Source organism: Leguminivora glycinivorella, chromosome 24 (assembly GCF_023078275.1).
Source record: "Leguminivora glycinivorella isolate SPB_JAAS2020 chromosome 24, LegGlyc_1.1, whole genome shotgun sequence".
Lineage (NCBI taxonomy): Eukaryota > Metazoa > Arthropoda > Insecta > Lepidoptera > Tortricidae > Leguminivora > Leguminivora glycinivorella.
In genome coordinates, this window is record NC_062994.1 from 12,699,161 (window position 1) to 12,722,041 (window position 22,881).

Sequence of the window (22,881 nt, forward strand, 5' to 3'; positions counted from 1 at the left end):
AAATTCTTTGATAATCTAACTGACGGACTAATTAGTTTTTAGGGTTCCGTAGTCAACTAGGAACCCTTATAGTTTCGCCATGTCTGTCTGTCCGTCCGTCCGTCTGATATTTGCAGCTACGTTGGGGCTGATATTTTTTTTCATGCCAACCCCAACGTGTGATATATTGTTGGATAGGTATTTAAAAATGAATAAGGGTTTACTAAGATCGTTTTTTTGATAATATTAATATTTTCGGAAATAATCGCTCCCAAAGGAAAAAAAAGTGCGTCCCCCCCCTCTAACTTTTGAACCATATGTTTAAAAAATATGAAAAAAATCACAAAAGTAGAACTTTATAAAGACTTTGTAGGAAAATTGTTTTGAACTTGATAGGTTTAGTAGTTTTTGAGAAAAATACGGAAAACTACGGAACCCTACACTGAGCGTGGCCCGACACGCTCTAGAGGTCGGTTTTTGTTTTAACGCTTACGCTTTAAGCCTTCGAAGTTATATATTTATTTGTGTTTTAAGCGTTTCACGGGATAAGATTTTCGAAATCATTTTACACAAAAACTATGTATGATATCCACGCGGGAGTTTTAGTCATGCATTTGTGGTAGAATAAGCTATCCCCTGGTTGATTAAAAGGATGATGTCCGATTTTTTGAAAAAAAACACTGTGCGTCACGTCGTCGTCATTTTTCGTTTACGAGAAAAAATAAAAAAATCTTTGATAATCTAACTGACGGACTAATTAGTATTTTTAGTCGTCTCGTCTAATCTATGAAGAGCTTGTTGTCTAGTTACCTGCGGGCTATAGCCTGGTGGAGGGGCAGAGGGGGCAATCCTGACTTGTAGACGCCCATCTGAGCGAGGAAGCGCTTGCGCGTGTCCTGTTTCAGCTCGAACCAGCGCTTCTGGAGCGCCAGTGCTGACATCTGTACGCGGCTGAAAATAACAATAATATAAACCAAACAGGTCAGGTTTTTTTTACCCCCGACCCAAAAACGACGGCGTGTTATAAGTTTGACGTGTCTGTCTGTGTGTGTGTCTGTCTGTGGCATCGTAGCTCCCGAACGGATGAACCGATTTAGATTTTTTTTTGTCTGAAAGCTGAGTTAGTCGGGAGTGTTCTTAGCCATGTTTCATGTAAAATGGTCTACTATGTCGCGGTCGGGGTTTTTTTTTTAATTTTAATTTTGTGTGGTTAGGTTATTTATAATGTGTTAAATGTTTTAATATTGTTTTGTAAGTGTTTTTTTGTATTTTCTTCACTCACGTTAAATGCCTAAATTGCTGAATGCTCCATACAAGCTTCCACCCCCTATTTTAGAGAAGTGGGGGGTTAGAAAGAGACATAACATAGCCTATGTCGCACTCTATCCCTTCAACTATCTCTACTTCAAAAATCACGTCAATTCGGCACTCCGTCTGAAAGACGGACAAACAAACAGACACACACACTTAACCATTCATAATATTGGTATGGATTATAAATAAACTTAAGAAGTAAATTGAATAATAGAAAAATATAAGCCAAAAAGTAACTAAGCCCGGCTGGCGGCCAGTTGCATCAACCAGTTTAAAGAGACAAGTCAATTCAACAGAAATCCATAGAGATTCTCATGCCAACAATTTTGCGAATACTAAATTCGTTAACGGATGCCTTGGTGTATCTGACCCTATCTATAACTGAAACTGACTATACTTCGTTTTTTATAACATGAAACAATCTATGTATTATTAATGAATATAGAAATATATGAGCGTTAACAAAAACATGACACACAAACACACATCGCAAAAACAGTATTGAATGGGTCTACCCTGTGCAAATTGTGTGATTATCACCCAGTGATTTATCGTGCAAATTTAATTTTAAGCTAAAAAAAATACAAAACTTTGAATAACCATTTCTGGATATATAATATCTACTATAAAACGCATGCATCCCATCCAAAATTAACACAAAACAAAATGCTGGATGCGTATTGCGTAGTAATGTGCAGTATTGACTTTTTGCCTCCCCACTTACTTTTTAGAATTACTTCGGCCGCTGAAAGCAAACAAGTTGGGTTAGTTTTTAGATTCATCCTGACTACACACATGCACAGAATTAATTGATTATTCAAAATAAAGTGTATTTACAAGAAAATTGTTAGTGTACCAAAAAATCGAAGTAGGTGTAAAATAAAAGAAGTATAAGGCACTGGTCCCACCGCGAGCTAGTAAGCTATGAGCTATCGGCTATAAAAACGAACAAAAGATAATCACTCCCGCAAATAAAAGAGACACGGCGATGTTTATAGTTACTCGCCCAGCGGTGAGCTATCAACATCGCCGTGTCTCTTTTATTTGCACGGGAGTGCTTATCTTTTGTTCGTTTTTATAGCCGATAGCTCATAGCTTACTAGCTCGCGGTGGGACCAGTACCTAAAGGTCAGGTCACCGCACCAGCACCTTAGACATTGTTTTATCGGTTTGTACTTTATTTTTATATTATGTGTAGTTTTTAGTTATAATTCGATATTTAGAGATCTTACACATCTTTGAGGCTGGCAACCTGTCACTGCCATGTCACAATTTGCGTTTCTTTCAACCCCTTTTTGCCAATAAAGCTTAGTATCTCTGCCTACACCTTTATGGGATACAGGCGTGGTTATATGTATGTACACATCGCTAATTAATTTATATTAGCGTTATACTTTAGTTAGAAAAGTTGTACCAGTGACCCAGTGAATATGTTTTCTAACTAACTCTAGAGTATAACTTACTGCTGGAGGTAAAATTACTGCTGAGGTGTACGAGGTGGAATGTGCCCAGTACAGGGTCAAATTTACCCCGTACGGGGTGGAATCAACCCAGTATGTACTCAATTTCTGTTGTACCAGCTGGCCGCGGTGACCCATTCTTGCGGCGAGACTTGCTGTTTAGGCTTCTCCAATTCGTTGCATTGTAATGAGTGTAATTTACCCAGTACAGGGTCAAATATGCCCAGTCCATGGTCAAATTTACCTCACTTTTATCACAGGGTCAAATATGCCCAGTATAGGGTCAAATATACCCAGTACAGGGTCAAATATACCCAGTGCGGGGTTGAATCCACCCAGTATGTACTCACTTTCTGTTATACCAGCGGGCCGCGGTGACCCACTCTTGCGGCGAGGCTTCTTGCTTAGGCTTCTCCAATTCGAAGCGTTGTACGAGGTGGAATGTGCCCAGTAACGCCGAGAGTTGCTCATAGTTCTTATACTGGCTCTGCGGAGAGAAAAATAAATTACATTTTAAAATAAATGACGAGGATAGAGTCCAATTCTTTGCATTTTTCCCTTTATAAACACTAAGTTACCAAAAACTTTCCATGAAATGAAATGAAATGATTTTTTTATTTTCCAAGTAGGCATATTACAATGCGCTTATGAACGTCAAATAAAACTACGCCGGCTCTAACCCTACGCCTCAGCCTCGGGAAGATTTCAGTACCCCCTCAGATGGAGGAGGGTTTCCACTATGGGACCGGCAAGAAACTCGGCGATTCTAGTCAAAATTTGCGACCAAATCTTATAATGAGGTAATTTTTTTTAATCCCTATGATAAAGTTTTTTGTCGATCACGTTTTAGATTTTTTTTTAAACACGGAAATACAGGATGCCATTCTCAACCGATTTTCATCAAATTTTGTGACGAAAGTCTACGACTATTTTTTTGACAGATTTAGGAAATTTTCCTGTTTTTGCATTTTCTTTTATTTCAACCGATTTTCGAAAAATTTTATGAACAGAATTTTCCTTTTTTTGCCTTTTTTTTATTTTGATATTTTTAGGGATAGGTTTCAATAGGAGACAAAAAGCGTCCCAGAATTTCCATACATTTTTGTTACTTTCCTCTTTTGTTACCCCATACAATATGCATGGAAAATGGTAACAAAATAAGAAACAAATCGTATGAGGCAATTTTTTCACCTATGAGGATTGAAAAAGAAATTGACTCCGAGTAGAAATAACCTAAAATGTATCAAAAAAAGTGACAAAAAAAATCTCACTGCGTGCATGATTAAAAGAATAATGAGTAGTTAGCAGTGGCGGCTGGTGAGAATTTCTGCTAGGCAACGTTTGCATTAGGTATTTTACTAGTAATCAATTTTAGTCAAGCCGGTGGGAATCGGCTAGTATGGATCACCCGCTGCTGGTAGTTGAGTGTATACGCACGTCATGGAGCATGTCCCGGGTGTATAGCAGCACGACGTCAGCGATGGCCCAGTCCAGCGCGTCCAACCTGCCCCAGCTTGTACGGCGCTGGCTGACACACGCCCCGCCGGGAGCTAGTGTGCCCGGATGAGGCGGGTCGCAGCCGAGCTCCGAGCCGGTCCGAGCATTTTTTTTGTCAGTTTTAGAAAATTTTCCCTTTTTTGCATTTTCGTTTATTTTAACCAATTTTCGTGAAATTTTGTGAACAGAATTTTAAGATGAGGTATTTTTTTCCGATTAATCCCTATGATAAGGTTCTTTGTCAATCTAGTTTTTGAAATATAGGTCGCAATTCTCAACCGATTTCCGTGATTTTTTTGGAAATTTTCCAAAATACAAAAAATTACATTAAGAGCGTTTTAATATCTGATCAGATATTGGATGTAGGACTGATATAGAATCGGATAGTGTGAAAACGATCTAAATCCAACCGATACACGGTGTTGGATTGAAATCGCTTAAGACTAAGTCTGTTTTCACATTGTTCGATTCTATATCGGATGTCGGAAGGATTTCAATGGAAACCCAAGATGGCGCCTGTAATGTACGGGTCAACGGTCGGATCGAATGATGTGAAATCGCGCTGTTTTTCACTTTGGTTTTTCTTATCGACGGTCTTCAAGTCACGGAGAAAGTAGTAAATGAGTGAGTGTATACGTACGTCATGGAGCATGTCCCGGGTGTATAGCAGCACGACGTCAGCGATGGCCCAGTCCAGCGCGTCCAGCCGCCCGCTGTCGGCGGCGGCGTCTCCGCGTGCCACCACCTGCCCCAGCTTGTACAACGCCAGCTGACACAGCCCCCACCTGCCCACCAACAAACAATCAAACTAAAAATCCAAATAAGATTCAATTCAATTCAAAATATCTTTATTCATGTAGGCCTAGTTACAAGCTCTTATGAATAGTTCATTACATATATGTTATGATCTTAATCTAACCTAATTATCAGAGCAATTTATTGTTGTAAATTATTGTTCATAATAATATTGAGTCTATAATATACAATTTCATATAAAAATAATCGTTAAACAAAAAATATATAATTAGGTATATGTATATATAAAAATACATGTCTAGAATATTTCTAGGAAAAATCCAATGTCCAAAAAAATACAATATTAATTTAAATCGATCTATTATCACTGACAGGACTATTGTAGCCAATAAGCCTGACATTGTGATAATAGATCGACTGCAACGCCGGGCAGTGCTCGTTGACATCACCATCCCCCATGATGAGAATCTCGTGAAAGCCGAGAAGGACAAGTCCAGTAAGTACCTAGACTTGGCTCACGAGATAACCGCCATGTGGGATGTTGAATCAACGATCATTGTTCCGATAGTCGTTTCAGCGAACGGTCTCATAGCGAAGAGTCTCGACCAACATCTTAAGAGACTCTCGCTAGGTGGCTGGATCAAGGGCCAGATGCAGAAGGCGGTGATCTTGGACACGGCGCGGATAGTCCGACGGTTCCTCTCTCTGCAGCCCTAACCACCGGCAGCTTGGGCCCTGCCCCGCTGCTGGCGGCACCCTAGGTTAGGTTTTTTATAATGTGTTTATATGTGTTTTATATTGTTTTGTAAGTGGTTTTGTATTTTACTTTTATACTCATATTATAAACAGCCTAGCCTAAGATTTGAAAGAAATAAAGAGAATAATAAACGTAAAAATAACAAACCATTTCGAATAACAATTAATCCCACGTTGTTTTATCATTCATGTAGTCTTGTGTTGTATAATAAGCTTTGGAAATGATGTCATATATTAAAGAACAAATTACGAGCACCAGTGGTGACCTCGCCACAGCGGAAGCCGTAGAAATTTCCCTTCTATATGTCATCTTTGTAAGACTAGGCGTCTTTGACCAACTCTAAGGGCGAGCAGTAGCTTGCACCTCCTATACGAAACCTTTACAGGTTTACGATATAGCTAGAGAGACTGGTGCTGCCATCTATACGCAACTATGGGAACAAATAAAATTATTATAACAAATATTTTGATTTGTGTTTTTTATGTAGTCACACTCACCACTGGTGGTGCTCGTCATTTTTTCTTTAATATATGACATCTTATTTCGATTTTTAATTTATATATAATATAATAGTGTGACCACATAAAAAACACAAATCAAAATATTTGTTAAAATAATTTGATTTGTTCCCATAGTTGAATCAAACTAAAATATATATCATAAAATTACGACGTCAGACCGCCCCACGAGGATGGGGCGCGCCCCGACACAGCTCAGCGCAGAAGGGGCCACTCACACCCCAACAGGGGTGTCGAATAAAGACTCACCATGGAATAAGCTACTATCTACTACACATCAAGTTATTGTTTGCTGTAGTATTTGACTTAAAAAAATAATATTTATAGCTTGCGGGCATTAAAAGTGCGTGATGACTGCGTATTTTTAATTAAAGATGTGTGTATGTTTTTTTAAAATTATGGACTCCGAAAACGGTGTTGGCCAATGGAGTGACGTCACATAATTCAGATCAACTATGGAAATTAGAGGTAGTAATCTGATCTCCATAGAAGCAACCTCTATTGTATTAAAATTCATAGTGGTTGACGGGTGTGACAATGTGAAATATTTTTTTCTAAATATACTGACGTCATGTCATAGACATTCTATAGATTAATATGGCTGATGTTGTTTTTGCCTGATCACGTAAAAGTAAACTTTAAATAATTTTTTTGCGGGTTTTTAAGTCGTAATAAAATATGGCACTATTTTTTTTCGTTTAATTAGACAGTAATTAATAATATAAGACATACTTTGAAAAAGGGTCAAGTAGCCTATAGGAGTGCCTCGGAGGTGGTTGAAGTCAACACTGTAGTCAGTTGTGGTCAAAGAGAATCGAGTATTAAAGAGTTACTGTCAAAGTAAAATGTGTAATCACAGTGCATAGACCTATCTCGCGACACAAGCTTAAAACTTTTGAACCTCAGTTTTAACAATTTGGCCCATATTCTTAGCTTGATATGTGTTAAAAAGTCAAATATTAATATTAGCGCCATCTAGCCGAGCGTACCCCAAAGGTGTAACGCCATCTAGCTCACCGTACTATCGGTCTATTCGGAGTTATATGTCTTTGATAATATGCTACAAGACTCATATCGTATTTGGTACAATACATTATTGTCTTCTGTAGTATTTGACATAAAAAAACAATATTTATAGATTTTGGATATTAAAAGTGTATGATGATTACGTATTTTCGATGAAAAATGTGTGTAATTTTTTATTTATTTCGGCCACCGAAAACGCTGTCAGCGATGTAGTGACGTCATCGAATCCGAACTTAAGAGGGCTTTCGTGTTAAAAATAGTGAAATCGCAACCGAGCGCTCGATCATACCGTGTGTGGTATCAAATTAAAGAGCTTTGCGAGTAGTTTATAAATATATATCACATTATAGGACTTTTTCTACTTGGTCTAACAAAATATGAGAAAATGTCCAAAAGTGGTAATAATTGTACCGGTGAAGGCTCGTTTTCAAAAAATTGGCAAAAATCAATAATAGCAATTTATAATCACTAAGGCATAACAGCAATTTAAGTAAACGTTGCAGATTAATTTAGTACAAAACTTACTTCGATGTGATGTAGATTTTCAAAGAAATTGTCACTTAATTTTAGGTAATTTCGGAAAAAATTGAATTCGCCTTAGGCTAGTTTACTCTTTTTCAAAAACTTAAAATAAAAATCTAGTCTGAAATGATTGTGATACAGGATATACGAATTATAAATTTACCCGTTTTAATATTCAAAATTGTCCAAATTTTACAAATAAGATCGACTGATTCAGCTCTATACGTGCGTTTTTCTAAACGTGCATTAGAGAAAAATTCATAATTAATTTAATGAGTTAGTTTTCAAAAATCCAGTCTTATAAAAATCAAGATAATAAGATGCTCTAACTGGAACTTGAATTAAATAAATCTATTGGATAACGGAAAGTGTAGTATTTCACCGACTAAAAGTATCAATTTTACTTTTTTTTGGCGTTTTTTTTTAAAGCAGCCTTAATTCATGTCAAAATAACTGACATAATGTACTTTTCCCCTCACTAGCTCGGAAACACGTGTTTTGTCCTTAAATACCACCGGGTAAAAACACATTTTATCCACTAGTGGGTAAAGTAATTTTACCTTGAATAAAGTCAAATGAAATGCTTTAAAATTGATGAAAGTAGTTGAATCTAGTAATAAAGATGATTTACCACCTGTGGAACTACTGGAAGCAGTGATAAACGCGCTGTAGTTTCCTCGCTATAGTGAGGGGAAAAGTTTTGTGTTACACTCGGGTGCAAATGTATTTTACTTCTCGTGTGTTAAAAAACTCGCAAGTTCAGGATTCTATTCTCGAACCAATCCTTTCACTTGCTCGTTTTTCAATTCCACACTCGGCGTTAAAATACAACTTTGCCCCCTTATATAACAAATAACTATTTCACCACACCAACTGGTAAAGGCTTTCTTTAATATTCGAAAACAGATAGCAAAATTGCATTTTATCCACAAGGGGGCAAAGTAATTTCATACGAATGTTAACTCGATGTCTTAATCTGGCTGCTAGATTTTACCTATAAATGATGATTTTGAATCATAAATATTGAATAAATTGATGGATTTCATTTATTTTGATGTTTTATAGTCAGTATTTTGTTCGTGTTGGTGTGGTGAAAAGTGTTGTGTTTCACTCGGTGGCAAAGTTTGTTTAACCTTCGTGCCTTGATACCCTCGCAACGCTCAAGATTCCACTTTTTGAACCACTCCCTACGCTCGCGGTTCAATATTGGAATCTTTCGCTTGCTCGGGTATCAATATTGGCACGTGCGGTTAAACAACTACTTTGCCCCCTTGTAAAACAAATAACTATGGCTGTGTTTAAGTTAAAATATGGATATATTTTATTTCGGTTCATTGGACAGTGCTTAATCATATATGTCGGACTTTAAAAAAGGGTCAAGTATCCTAACCTTACACAGAGAAATTTGCATTGTGAATTTAACAAGTTCGACTTGTTGCGGTTTATCCGTTTGAATCAGCCAAACATATGTTTAAAACAATATGTGTCAGGTTGTTTTTATAAAATCGACTTGTTGACTCAAATATATTGCCGATTCAAATGACAAGTAGCTTGTTGTTTGAACCAAAGAGCACGTAGGCGTTATTTTTACCAAAAAACTTCTTGAACGAACATGAAAACCGGTTGTATTTTCTCTCAGTGTAAAGTTAACGGAAATCAATAAAATCACGGTGTATAAACTCACCAAATCTGATATATCCTGTTACTAGTAGCCCCCAATCGCTGCGCCACCTCCTTGATAGCCTCCTTATTCGGCCCTCCATGCACTTTTGCGGCTCTCCTGATGCCTCTCACGACACGACGGACATACTTAATGCCCTCTTCTGAAAAGTTATATTTTAGCTTTAAATGCGGTGAGTAAGGCTGCCAGAGCTCAACGAGGGTGCGGTGTGCTGATGACGGGAGGACCTACGGAACTAACTTGTTCCGTCTATTGTCCTTTGAGTCGTCGGCAACCCGAACCCTCCTTAGAACTTGTGTCCTTTTTGCTGTGTACTTAACGCAGCAAAAGGGAATGTACAAGTTACTAATGGGGTGGCAACGCGCGTATGACACTGTTTGAATTGCAAGCGTCCATAGGTTACGGTGACCGCTTTACATCAGGCGGGCCGTATGCTTGTTTGCCACCGACGTAGTATTTAAAAAAATAGCCAGGATCATTTATATAGGATTTACATACTTCATACTAAGAATTGCACCTCGACTTTTTAGCGCCACCTATTGAATACTATCATAACTACACTGATGATGCCCACAAATTTATTGTTTTTTAACTGTGTATTGACGTAATATCATGATTTTAAAATAAAGAAATATGTCATTAGTTCTTATAAAAAATAAAAACGCAAAAAGATTTGGGTAAAATATGATTTTGGCCATTTCCAGGCTGAGAACAGCGCCATCTAGTTTTAAGCCTAAAAGGCCCATACATTTCAGGAGTACGCTTTTTTGTATGGGCTTTATCAGTCCCGTATTAAATAGTTCTTGCTATGTAGTTACGAATTTTTAATCGATGGTGGCAGAATGTTCCAACATTGTGTGGTGGCGTATCGACAGCTGCTACGAAAAGCAGACGTACTGACTTTGGGCTAAAAAATCGTTGAGCGCCCTTATTTCAATTATTTTATGATACGAAGGATGTTTGTGACGCATAATTCTAAGAAATTAAAATATTTTTTTTTTATTGTATCTTCCCTCAATTCTCAAAATCAAAATCAAATCAAAATCAAAATCTCAACCGCCTTACGCCGTTTTCACATTATCCGATCCGATATCGGATGTCGGAAGGATTTCCATAGAACAAATCCAAGATGGCGCCTGTAATGTATGGGATATCTGTCCGACATCCGATATCGGATCGGATAATGTGAAAACGCACTTAGGGTGGCGTTATAGCAAACATCTACCCGTAAGAATAGATCCACCCTAAGGCGGTTGAGAATTGAGGGAAGGCATGGATAAATTCGCACACATCCAGCAGGCCTCCGTGGCGCAGTTGGGAGCGGGATGGCCCCGGCAAGGCCAGAGGGGGCAGGTTCGAGTCCTGCCGGAGGCGTGAATTTTTCCATTTTTCAAAAATTACAAAAATCATATAAGTAATATGTGGTTAAAATGTTTCGGGTTTTCAGGCCCAAGTAACATTTTAGTGCTATAATTTTGGTTTTCGACGCCAAAAGCTACTATAGATGTCGTATAAAGGTTTTCGGCGTGACCGCTTGTCGTATAAAAGCCTCCAGTAACACCTTTTAGCTCTATAAGCTTATACCGCTAAAAGGTGTTATTAGGAAGTGATGTAAACGTTTATATCACCATTTTATAGAGCCGCTATAGGCCTGGTGTATAACAGGATCAAATATGACTACTATAGATCTATATTATTGTATAATAGTGTTAGGAATCACTGCTATGCAATCAATTTGCGCTATTAAGGTTCCCGACAAGCCGCTATAGTTGTTGCGTTATACAGCTAAAAGGTGTTATTAGGAAGTGATGTAAACGTTTATATCACCATTTTATAGAGCCGCTATAGGCCTGGTGTATAACAGGATCAAATATGACTACTATAGATCTATATTATTGTATAATAGTGTTAGGAATCACTGCTATGCAATCAATTTGCGCTATTAAGGTTCCCGACAAGCCGCTATAGTTGTTGCGTTATACAGCTAAAAGGTGTTATTAGGAAGTGATGTAAACGTTTATATCACCATTTTATAGAGCCGCTATAGGCCTGGTGTATAACAGGATCAAATATGACTACTATAGATCTATATTATTGTATAATAGTGTTAGGAATCACTGCTATGCAATCAATTTGCGCTATTAAGGTTCCCGACAAGCCGCTATAGTTGTTGCGTTATACAGCTAAAAGGTGTTATTAGGAAGTGATGTAAACGTTTATATCACCATTTTATAGAGCCGCTATAGGCCTGGTGTATAACAGGATCAAATATGACTACTATAGATCTATATTATTGTATAATAGTGTTAGGAATCACTGCTATGCAATCAATTTGCGCTATTAAGGTTCCCGACAAGCCGCTATAGTTGTTGCGTTATACAGCTAAAAGGTGTTATTAGGAAGTGATGTAAACGTTTATATCACCATTTTATAGAGCCGCTATAGGCCAGGCAGGCAATTATGGTCGCGCGATAAGTGATAAAATAGCAGGCCGTCCCTATCGCACTATTTGTAAGTGCGATAGGGACGGCCTGATATTTTATCGTCTATCGCGCGACCATGCTACCCGTGCTGGTCTATAACAGGATCAAATATGACTACTATAGAACAATATTATTATATAATGGTGTTAGAAATCACTGTTATGCAATCAATTTGCGCTATTAAGGTTCCCGACAAGCCGCTATAGTTGTTGCGTTATACAGCTAAAAGGTGTTATTAGGAAGTGATGTAAACGTTTATATCACCATTTTATAGAGCCGCTATAGGCCTGGTCTATAACAGGATCAAATATGACTACTATATAACAATATTATTATATAATGGTGTTAGAAATCACTGTTATGCAATCAATTTGCGCTATTAAGGTTCCCGACAAGCCGCTATAGTTGTTGCGTTATACAGCTAAAAGGTGTTATTAGGAAGTGATGTAAACGTTTATATCACCATTTTATAGAGCCGCTATAGGCCTGGTGTATAACAGGATCAAATATGACTACTATTGAACAATATTATTATATAATGGTGTTAGAAATCACTGTTATGCAATCAATTTACGCTATTAAGGTTCCCGACAAGCCGCTATAGTTGTTGTGTTATACAGGAAGTGATGTAAACGTTTATATCACCATTTTATACAGCCGCTATAGGCCTGGTCTATAACAGGATCAAATAACCTACTAAAGAACAATATTATTGTATAATAGTGTTAGGAATCACTGTTATGCATTCAATTTACGCTATTAAGGTTCCCGACAAGCCGCTATAGTTGTTGTGTTATACAGGAAGTGATGTAAACGTTTATATCACCATTTTATACAGCCGCTATAGGCCTGGTCTATAACAGGATCAAATAACCTACTAAAGAACAATATTATTGTATAATAGTGTTAGGAATCACTGTTATGCATTCAATTTGCGCTATTAAGGTTCCCAACAAGCCGCTTATAGTATTTTTAGTAGTCGTATTTTAACAGAAATTAAAACCTAACTATACCACTATTTTGGGATATAGTGGCTTTGGAAAACACTGCTACAGTATTTAACACTGTAGTAGTGATATGAATACCATTATAGAGCTATTTTTCTGCATAATGAAGTTTTCAGGATACGTTTATATAGCTTTGAAAAGCGTTAATAGTCGTTTTCTAATGTCTTTTATATCTCATCGCCGTATACGTCACAATTACTCTTTTATATCACAGAACTGTGGAATAATAGTTTCGGTATCTCTTTTAAAACACAATAGCGTTATAGCTGAGTTTACTATATGTTTTATAAAAAAAAAACTGTTTAGAAGATCTTTCTATAGTAAAACATTGAATACAAGTATTGTTTTCTATATAAATAACTTATAAGTTAAACTGGATCATAGTTAAAGTCTCATGCAACCCTAATTGAATCCACAATGGCGGGCTTATGGCAGTGAATGCGTATGATAAGTGACATAGTCGAACTATAAAAGCGTATGTTTGACTTCTTGGATCCATAGTAGAAACTATGGTGCCAATAATTTTATTGTATTAAATTATATTTATTTATTTTATTCAAAACAGGTATAAATCGAGGGCGCACTTAAAATACTCCATTAAACTAATATTCTTTTAACGGTAAAATTTCCATCGCATACCTTTTTGCAGTAATGATGGAATTATACGAAATCCAAATTATTTTGATTGGCACTAAACTTCACAAGTTTACACGCCACTTTTCATAAAGTTCCTCGTTTAGAACAGTTTTTGTTAAATATTACACACATTAAATTATTTTAGAAATTTCATTCATTCGCATTAAAAGGGACGGCAACTGCTATTACAGAACAAAAAACCTGTATAACGGAATCTCAAATGCTACTATAGCATAAATTGATACTATAATAGCGTTACTGTGTCCTCTATGTCAACAAATTAGCACAATAGTCATCATCACATCACCATTATAGACCTTAAACGTCACGGATGATACTGCTATAGCCCTATTATATCACTAAATGGCTGCATAATTGCGCCAAATCGGCTCTACAGTACCAATATAGACTATTTATAGGACTATTTAATGTGATTTAATTTGGTGCTCTCGACCACTATAGGACCAGAAATTGTTACTTGGGGGGTCACGGTACATATTGAAGTACTTACCTCCGGGGGGCACTGGCACCTGCAGGCGGGGCGGGGCCATCCCCAGGTGTTTGAGGAACAAGCTGCTGCCCGCAGGCTTCTGAACAACACATTTCAAAATAATCAATAAATTTTTAAGGAGCCGGCTAAACGTCTTATAGACGCGTCGGGTGACCGGAAGGCTGGGGTATACCTTGCCCAGCGCATCGGCATTGCCGTTCAGCGCGGCAATGCTGCCAGCCTTCTGCCGGCGTATCATGCTTCCAATTTTATCACTTATCCACGTGGATAAGACATCTGTCACGCTTTGGCAAGTATGTCAGTGTGAGAGTGACAGATGTCTTATCCACGTGGATAAGTGATAAAATTGGAAGCATGATACGCTGGCTGGGCACCCTACCGGTCGGCTCAGATTTAGGATTTTTTTTTTATTTGTAGGGTTTTATTCTATAGGTAGTTTTAGTTTAGTTATAGTTTTATTTATACGTTCATAGATGTGTGTGTGTAATTGATTTTTGTATTAATTAACTTTAAAATTTTAATTGTTTTGTAATATTAAATTATCAATAAATACAGCCGGCGTATCATGCTGCCAATTTTATCACTTATCCACGTGGATAAGACATCTGTCACTCTCACACTGACATACTTGCTAAAGCGTGACGGATGCTTTATCCACGTGGATAACTGATAAAATTGGCAGCATGATACGCTGGCAGGGTAATATTGAATGAATAAATGAATGATTATTTATTTGCACTTAGCTGTTAAAAAAATATCCACAGCACGATTCTTTTTTTGCCCCGACAGGCGTACAATAGTACATTACATCAGAGGCCGGGAAAATGAGGATTTCCGGCCAAGTGAGTATATACGGCCGAGCGAGCGCGCGAGCGAGGCCGGATAGGGATACGAGGCCGGGAATCCGTTTTCACGCCGAGGCATGTATAGTGCTTTTCTCAAACATACAATGAAATAAAAAAAAAATGCTCTAAATTACAATATTTTATAAAAAAAAGTTACTTTGCAGGCCTAGGCCTAAAAAATAATATGAAATCCCTTTACAGTCCTCTCGAGTTGTTGCGCCCAAAAAGCGATACTTCCCAGCCCATTTTAAGGAACGTAAAGACAATATTTCATTGTATGTTTGAGAAAATATTGTTTACTTACGAACTAAAAAAACTAACTTATTGTGCATTGTTAGTAAGTTTGTATAACTTTGCCGATCTACTGAGTCGTCCTTATACTGTGTCGAAGGCCGCCATCTTGTCGAGTGTTGCTCGACAAAATGGCGTCGGATTTACAACTAACCTTCTTTTTGCTCTTTTCTCTCTGAGAATGCCCTCTGGAATATGTGAAGAAATATTTTGAACAGCTGACCGAAGGCCGCCATCTTGTCGAGTTTTTCTCGACAAAATGGCGTCGGATTTACAACTAACCTTCTTTTTGCTCTTTTCTCTCTGAGAACTCCCTCTGTGGCTTTTCTCTTGTATTTGGGCGTTTATCTGAGCGACCACCAGCGGCATCTGGTTGAGGAATGAGTCCGCCCGTCGGACCCAGATCGGGCAACTTCGGAGCGCATCGTCGGGACTCGCTAGGGGATTCTCTTCAAGGGCGGCAAGGGCCGCTTTGCGGTGCTGCAATTGATGTTAAATAAGGTTAATCCATACTAAATATTATAAATGGGAAAGTCAGTGTAAATAATGTAAATATGTCTGTTTGTTTATCCGTCTTTCAAGGCAAAACGGAGCGACGAATTGACGTGATTTTTTAAGTGGAGATAGTTGAAGGGATGGAGAGTGACGTTACTTTGGTCTCTGTTTAACGTCTGTTTAAAGAAATGATTTTGCTACTATTATGATGAGATTTATGACTGCGTGAAATAAATTTATCCTTTCATCACACTAGATGTGCTATTATAGAGCGAGAGTTATAGAAAAATCATTCGCCCTAGGGAGTTATGAAATACCGTAGGAATTTAATTTTTTTTCTTTATACATATTTTTTATACAGCAAGTGTGATGAAAAACATTGTATATAACTCGTGGCGCAAGAATATTGTAAACTCGAGTTTTTAAATCGCTCCGGGAAGCCGTCGTGATTTAACTTATTCTAAAGTTAGCAATATTCTACTTCCGCCCCAAGTTGCACAATGTAGTACTATTTCGGTTCTTTTTTGTTAACTGTGTAGTTAGTAAAGTGGTACAGACTCTTGAAGAGTTTTGATGTGCTCTGCCTACTCTTTTGAGAATACGGACGTGAGTTTATGAATGTATGTATCATTAAAACTTATACCAAAGCACCTAATTTGAATTACTACCTTGTTGAACTCCTATGCCCACAACCTAACGGACTAGTCGAGAGGTACAACAGAACCATTGTAGTGTCAAGGTAGGACTTGAACTAAACATTGATTTATTTCTAACATTAAACAAAATATACGTAGTTTTCCAGATTCTTGTATTACTAAAAGGGCTTTTCATTCCAATTTCTGATTATGGCAATGACATTTTTGTACTTAAATCTTGAATTATCTAAATTTCTAAAATATCTAAATCTCTACCTACACTCTAAACTCTAAGTCCCTTATTCATAAAAAAATACTGAACTGAATACTTGAATAATTAAAAAAGTGTTTTGTCCCTTTCTGTCATATTGACTTATGTATTTGTGAGAAAGAGACAAGACACTTGAACAACTAATAAGTTCAATAACTTTTTTATGAATAAGGGGGTAAATGATTTCAAATTCTTACCTCCTTCTTCAAAGCTGAGAAGAATCTCCTACAGAGCGCGAGAGCGCGCTGTATGCGAGACTTGTTGTCTCCCTCGTAGTCGGGCTCCAAGCCCGTTATAAGCCGCACGTACGCGAACCCGCGCGCAGTCTGCCCACAAAGGAATAAGAAAAAAATTTAACAAGAGCAAACATCTCAAAACAGTACTTTCAGTTCAACTAGGGAACAAATCAAATTATTTTATTGAATATTTTTTGATTTCTTCTTTTTTTTCAAGTAGTCACACTACTATATGTAAATTATAAATTGAAATAGATATCATACACGAAAGAAATAAAGACAAGGCCCACTGGTGGCCAAACCGGGAAACAAACCCGGGTCTTCAGCTTACGCGGCTTCCCGGCTCGGCCACCAGTGGGCCTTGTCGTTTTTTCTTTTGTGTATGATATCTATTTCAATTTATAATACTTCCAGTTCTTAAAGCTCGGCCACACAGCGCAATGTTGATGGTGCGCCGGACGGAGCAGATTGCGAGCGTATTCAAAGCGGATCGGCGCATGCGCACAAGCTTCTGCTGGGTTTCGGACAATGTCACTATACTGCTGTATTTTTTAACCCAAGAAGCAAAAACGACGGGGTGTTATCAGTTTGACGTGCCTATCTGTGTGCGTATGTCTGTGGCTTCGTAGCTCCCGAACGGATGAACCGATTTCGATTTAGTGTTTTTTGTTTGAAAGCTGAATTAGTCGGGAGTGTTCTTAGCCATGTTTCATGAAAATCAATCGACAATGTCTGGGGTTTTTCAATTTTTTTTATTTTGTGGTTAGGTTATTTTAAACGCAGTTTATTCTTAAAACATTTTCTTAGCAGAACACTGCCTTTTAGGAAATTATGGCACTGTACTGTACCTTCTCTTTGATGGGTCCCGAGTATCTATGGGATCCGGGGCGCCAGAGGGACGGCACACGGCCCAGTTGCTCCACAAAGTGATTCAGCCAGGTCTCCGTCATCTCCTGAAAACAAGGTTACTTTGTAGATGTAAATTACACTTGCACTTCTAGCAATTAAGGGGTTGAAGGTTTACAGAGCTGCGGCCCACAGTCTGCATTGGGATACCATTGGCATCGCGAGAGCTCAATGAAAATGCTCCTTGTTACGGAGCCAAACAGGTCGAGAGTTTTTTCCACTTTACACAAGAGTGACCCAGTTAATATGTTTAATATGTCAGTGTTTTATGGTAGTGATCTTCTTTGGCATTTTTGGAGTAACATCATCAAAAAATATAAATACTTTATCCGTGTCTATCAGTAACATTTGTAAGTAAAGTGTTCCTTACTTTATAATGTATGAAATTAGAAATGGAATAGTAATAGTAGGTCTTTAAACATGAATATTATTTATTTTTTGGAAAACATGTTTACATGGCTTGACAGACAATCCAATGCGCCATAAAACTTAGATATAACAAAATAATTATTACAAACTGTAAATAATTGTAGGTTGTATTGTAGGTTGTCTGGTAGAGATCGCTTTTTAGCGATAAGACCGCCTGTTGTTGCTTAATTTCTTGTTTGATCTTATTTGTTGTATGTAATTACTTAATGTGCACAATAAAGAATATTATTATTATTATTTGTATGTCTTACCATATCTCGGGACCATGGGGTCCCGGACTTTTGGGAGGCATGTGTGGGGCCGAAGCCAACAGCACAGAGGCCCTTTTAGACACTTTAATCTAAAGGCAAGGGATACACCTGGCAGATACCATCCCTGAGCGCACAATATGATACATCCGGAGATGGTCCCCGCCAGGTGTAAAGACTATTTCAGTGCAGCACTTTTGTGTTGCGATGGGAACTAAGGTCATAGGCTATTGTTGTGCAAGTTGGATGGACTGGATAATGGTCTATGGGGGGAGACTATCGGACACCTGCCATGACAACTAGTCTCAAGATTGTAAAAGACAGGCGGTGACTCGCCAACTCATTGTGTGGGCCCTGCAAAACGGCCGCACGCATGGTGCGACAACAGAGAAACACTTGAAGAGTGGCTGAAAGGTTGTCGAGAGGTGAGACTGCGGTAGCCAGATCCCGGTGATCCGTTCAGCAGGCCGCCGGCGTTATGACATTTTACACTTCCAACCTGGAGCATAGGTCCCGCTCTTGCGAATCCACTCTGGCCGGCCGGTTAAGGCAAGCGCAGAGGCGAGGGCTAGATGGAAGTGCCCTCTGGAATAGGGGTCCGCGGTGTCGCCACTCACCGTCAGCTTATTATAATTATATGGTAAAAATATTACACAAATATCAGACTCTCACAGTAGTAGGCAGCGTTCCCACTTATGCGTCGCGTGTCTCGGGGCGCGCAACGGGCGTCCGCGCCACGCCACCTGAGTGTAATTCAAAAAGCGTCTCCTCAGTACATTTTGTATAGGAAAGACGTAAGACGCGCCCCAGGTGTCGTGGCGGCGGCGGGGCGCGCGCCGCGCCGCTTGGCGGCGCGCCTTACGTCCTTCCTATACAAAATGTACTGAGGAGACGCTTTTTGAATTACACTCAGGTGGCGTGGCGCGGACGCCCTTTGCGCGCCCCGAGACACGCGACGGATAAGTGGGAACGCTGCCGTAGGTTTCACATCCATCACCTCACAGAACCTCAATTGCATTCATTTCTCACAGCCGTCCATCGCCACGCAAACAGATTGCATTCAGGTGCTGATGCCAGGAGAGCATTCAATTGCGTGAGTGCCCGGGGCAGCGGAGAGTTCAGTATTCAGTATTCATTTAATCATTGCTTTGTGTGTACATAAGATCTTATAAATGGTAATGACTCAACACAACCCTGTAAGGGCACTGCAATAAAGTAACAAACTAAAACTAAGTTCAAGCGCGACACAGTGCGTCTCACAGGCACTGCCAACAGATCGCGTCGCCGTGGTCTGAGGGGTATGCTGAGGGCATCTGGCACATACAGTCGCACGAGTCGACTCACCAATTCTGGACAGTCCGAGTCACCGCGCTGGGTCCAGTACGCAAACGTCAGGCTAAGGTCACACTTCCAAAGAGTTGTAACCTAAGACCCCAAGAATATATTTCGTCGGGTACAGAAACGGGTAGTAACCGAACATTTTTTATATAAAAACCTTAAAAGGCTTTTTGCACCTTTTCAAGAAGCAAACTGTATGTAGATTTCTTATGGTTTTATAAACCCTTTTATATGTAGTAGATAATAGTCATGTCATATATTAAGCTTCATTACTGAAACAATATAAACGCAACAAAGACATAGTACAAACAAATTAGTCATGTTAAAATATTAATTAAGTAAAATCACCATGCAATCACTAATGACTTTAAATAAAAACCTACTTATAATCCATGATTATCTTGTTTTAATAACAATTACTCTATAAACTGAAATAAACATAAACATAAAATTTGTGTTTTTTAGTAGTATGTCTACTAAAAAACACAAATTAAAATATTTCCTATGAAATAATTTAATTTGGTCTTTGAGTGAATTACTCTATAGTCCACATGTTTACAAGTAAAGGGATTTCGATAAGAAACAAAAATACTATCGCAGGAAATCAGATTATCGATAAGCATGTGGTACTTGCACATCCTTGTTGAAAGCGGGTTTTATGCCCTGCCCGCTCAGTTGGTAATGGCTCTACAATAGTGTACGATTATGTCCCATTTTTTATTGTTATTATTAACTATCATTCTCACTTGCAGCATTCAATAAATCTTCAACTTACCACATCTTGTGCCGGTGTCTCGGACTGAGTGGACTGGTCCTCTGACCCAGACGACAACACCACTGGCTCTGCTGTCAGATCAGAAGGAATGGTTTCCTTGTCATCTGGCGAGCATGTCGCCTCTTTCGTCTGTCCAGGTTCCGAGCAGTCCATCGGCTCTGCAGCGGTCTCTGCTCGCTCGCTCGCTCCCGTCTGCTCGCCAGAGCATGCTGCTTGCTCGGATGACTCCTCAGCTTGTTCCATATTCACGGAAATCAAGCACTACCCTCCATTAAACAATGATTGTTGATGTTTTGAAACATCGTTATAGAAACACTGCTATACACAGTGAATCATTGTTCAATTATTGAATTATTCAGCACAGTAAACGTATTTTGCTACGAACAAAATGTATTTCATACGTTGATAAAATTATTTGTTAGGATTTTTTTTTCAATAAACGCTTGTGTAGCTAACACCAAGGCTGATCGAAGAACTGTCAATTGTGACATTTTAGACGCGTGGAGCTGTTTAAGATATGGTTAAAACTTCTACAACCTTTCCGACATCCTGTTGACGGGTGAATCTAATTAGCCCTAAGAAAAGCTTTCAAACGCGTACTTAAACTTGACTTAAACAGCGCCGTAGAATTGTCAATGTCAAAAATGACAGCATATATTTCGCGCTTGTCGAGTCGTGGTATTATTTTCAGTTTTTGTTTAGTTTATGTTTATTCTAAATAGTCTTCACGCGCAGTGATTTACTTTACGCGTGCTTAATATTTGTGTCTACGAGTTATACAATTATGAACAGTGTTACACAGCTACTTTCTAGGTTTTATTTAGACTTCAAATTTGTGGCGATGTATGCACTTTTAGCCAACAACTTGAGCGCGTATGTTTGTAGTACTGAAAGTTGATGTTGAAGTAAACAGCCCGTACAGAATACCATGGAGCGAGCAGGCAGATATGAGGACCGGGTCGGTAAAATAAAATCAGACATATCTAAAGGTAGCTTATTTTCATGTAGTGCGCTCATGAACGTCAAATTAAGAACTACACGGGCTCGAAAGCTGAATTTGCACCCGCATATTATTGCTACAAGTTGTGAAACAAAAGTATATTCAAGAAAGAGATAGCTACATTTCAAAACTTGCAGCAAAAATTTGCATTTTTGAATTCAGCTTAACACAACATCTTTTTTCTTTCTTGTTATTTGGATATTTACCATAGCTCTTGAGAGCCTCCGAGAGACTCCAGTCTGTTGTACTGACAGTAAATTTGGCATAGTTTTTACACTTTTTACGTAAACAATTGTCATTTGTCTCTAACCTAAAGAGCAAACTGTGTCCTATTGTGAGTCTGGGTGTTAGGTTGCTAAAATCAAATGTGTTTCAGAATCCACTGGAGCTGAAGCTGATGTGTCTGATGATAAAGTGCATACGGCCATCGGTTATGGTGAGCGCTTCTCCGAGACCCGAGCTGGAGGCCGCTGTGTGTCGGATTGTTGCACAGCTGATGTGCCAGCGGTACCATGTGCTGTTCAAGTTGTGGTGGGTTGCAGTTTGTTTATTTAGACCTAAGAACTTGATGCTGAAATGTGGCTTCCATACAATTGAAATTATTCTCTAATTTTTATCCCATTTTTAATCAGTTTAAACTATTGTTTGTTAAAAAGACTTGATTTTCCTTAGATTGTGAACCCTTATGGCCTACTTGTATTAACTACTCACGTGATTTGGATTTTCATAAAATTACAGTACCGGTCAAAAATTTAAGTTCACTCCTTGTTTTCAGTAAAATTGACTGCTTTAGAGAGATAGTTTTTTGTAGTTCAGACGTCAAAATTTGTTTCGTAAACAATTTATATTTTTTTAACATCTGTTTCCCTCAAATCTTATAGGCTAAATAATTATTTGGCCTATATTATCTGGCTAAAACTGTGTTTCGTGTAAAGATGTGTCTCAATTAGTGGCAAAGGCAAGGCCATAAATATAACTAGCATTTTGCCGTCATGTTTATTAGATTTTAGTGAAAGAAAGGTACGTGAATTGTGTCTAACTAGTAAAACAAATCTCCACAAAACAATAAATATAAGTTGAAAACATATTTCGACTACCAAACCGAAGATAATTATCGTACAAAAGTACTCATTTGTACCGAAATCAAAGGGTGAACTCAAACTTTTGACCGGTACTGTAGCTCTAAATTGCTTTGACATAAAATTAGTCAAACATTTCCATACTCCGCTATGTAGCCACAGCTACCGCAAGCAATTCAGAGGTGT

General features: G+C 38.4%; 1 protein-coding gene across 1 annotated transcript; it reads right to left on the bottom strand.

Annotated features, from left to right (window-relative positions):
- Window positions 1-785: 785 nt before the first annotated feature.
- Window positions 786-21,062, bottom strand: LOC125238540. The gene is made up of 10 exons (XM_048145874.1): window positions 20,617-21,062; window positions 17,769-17,873; window positions 16,882-17,010; window positions 15,566-15,763; window positions 14,148-14,226; window positions 9,514-9,652; window positions 4,891-5,035; window positions 3,104-3,240; window positions 2,018-2,038; window positions 786-930 (listed from the first exon to the last, which is right to left on the bottom strand). The coding sequence occupies exons 1-10, from the start codon at window positions 20,857-20,859 to the stop codon at window positions 786-788; spliced, it is 1,341 nt and encodes a 446-aa protein (XP_048001831.1). The 5' UTR covers window positions 20,860-21,062.
- Window positions 21,063-22,881: the final 1,819 nt, after the last annotated feature.

Bases quoted from the DNA above. Each gene is read 5' to 3' on its own strand.
- LOC125238540 (XM_048145874.1), bottom strand. From the start codon at position 20,859: ATGGAACAAGCTGAGGAGTCATCCGAGCAAGCAGCATGCTCTGGCGAG. The intron at 17,874-20,616 runs GTAAGTTGAAGA...CCTTGTTTTCAG, and splicing joins AGACACCGGCACAAGATGTG to GAGATGACGGAGACCTGGCT. The intron at 2,039-3,103 runs GTGAGTACATAC...GTTTGCTTTCAG, and splicing joins GCCCGCTGGTATAACAGAAA to CGGCCGAAGTAATTCTAAAA.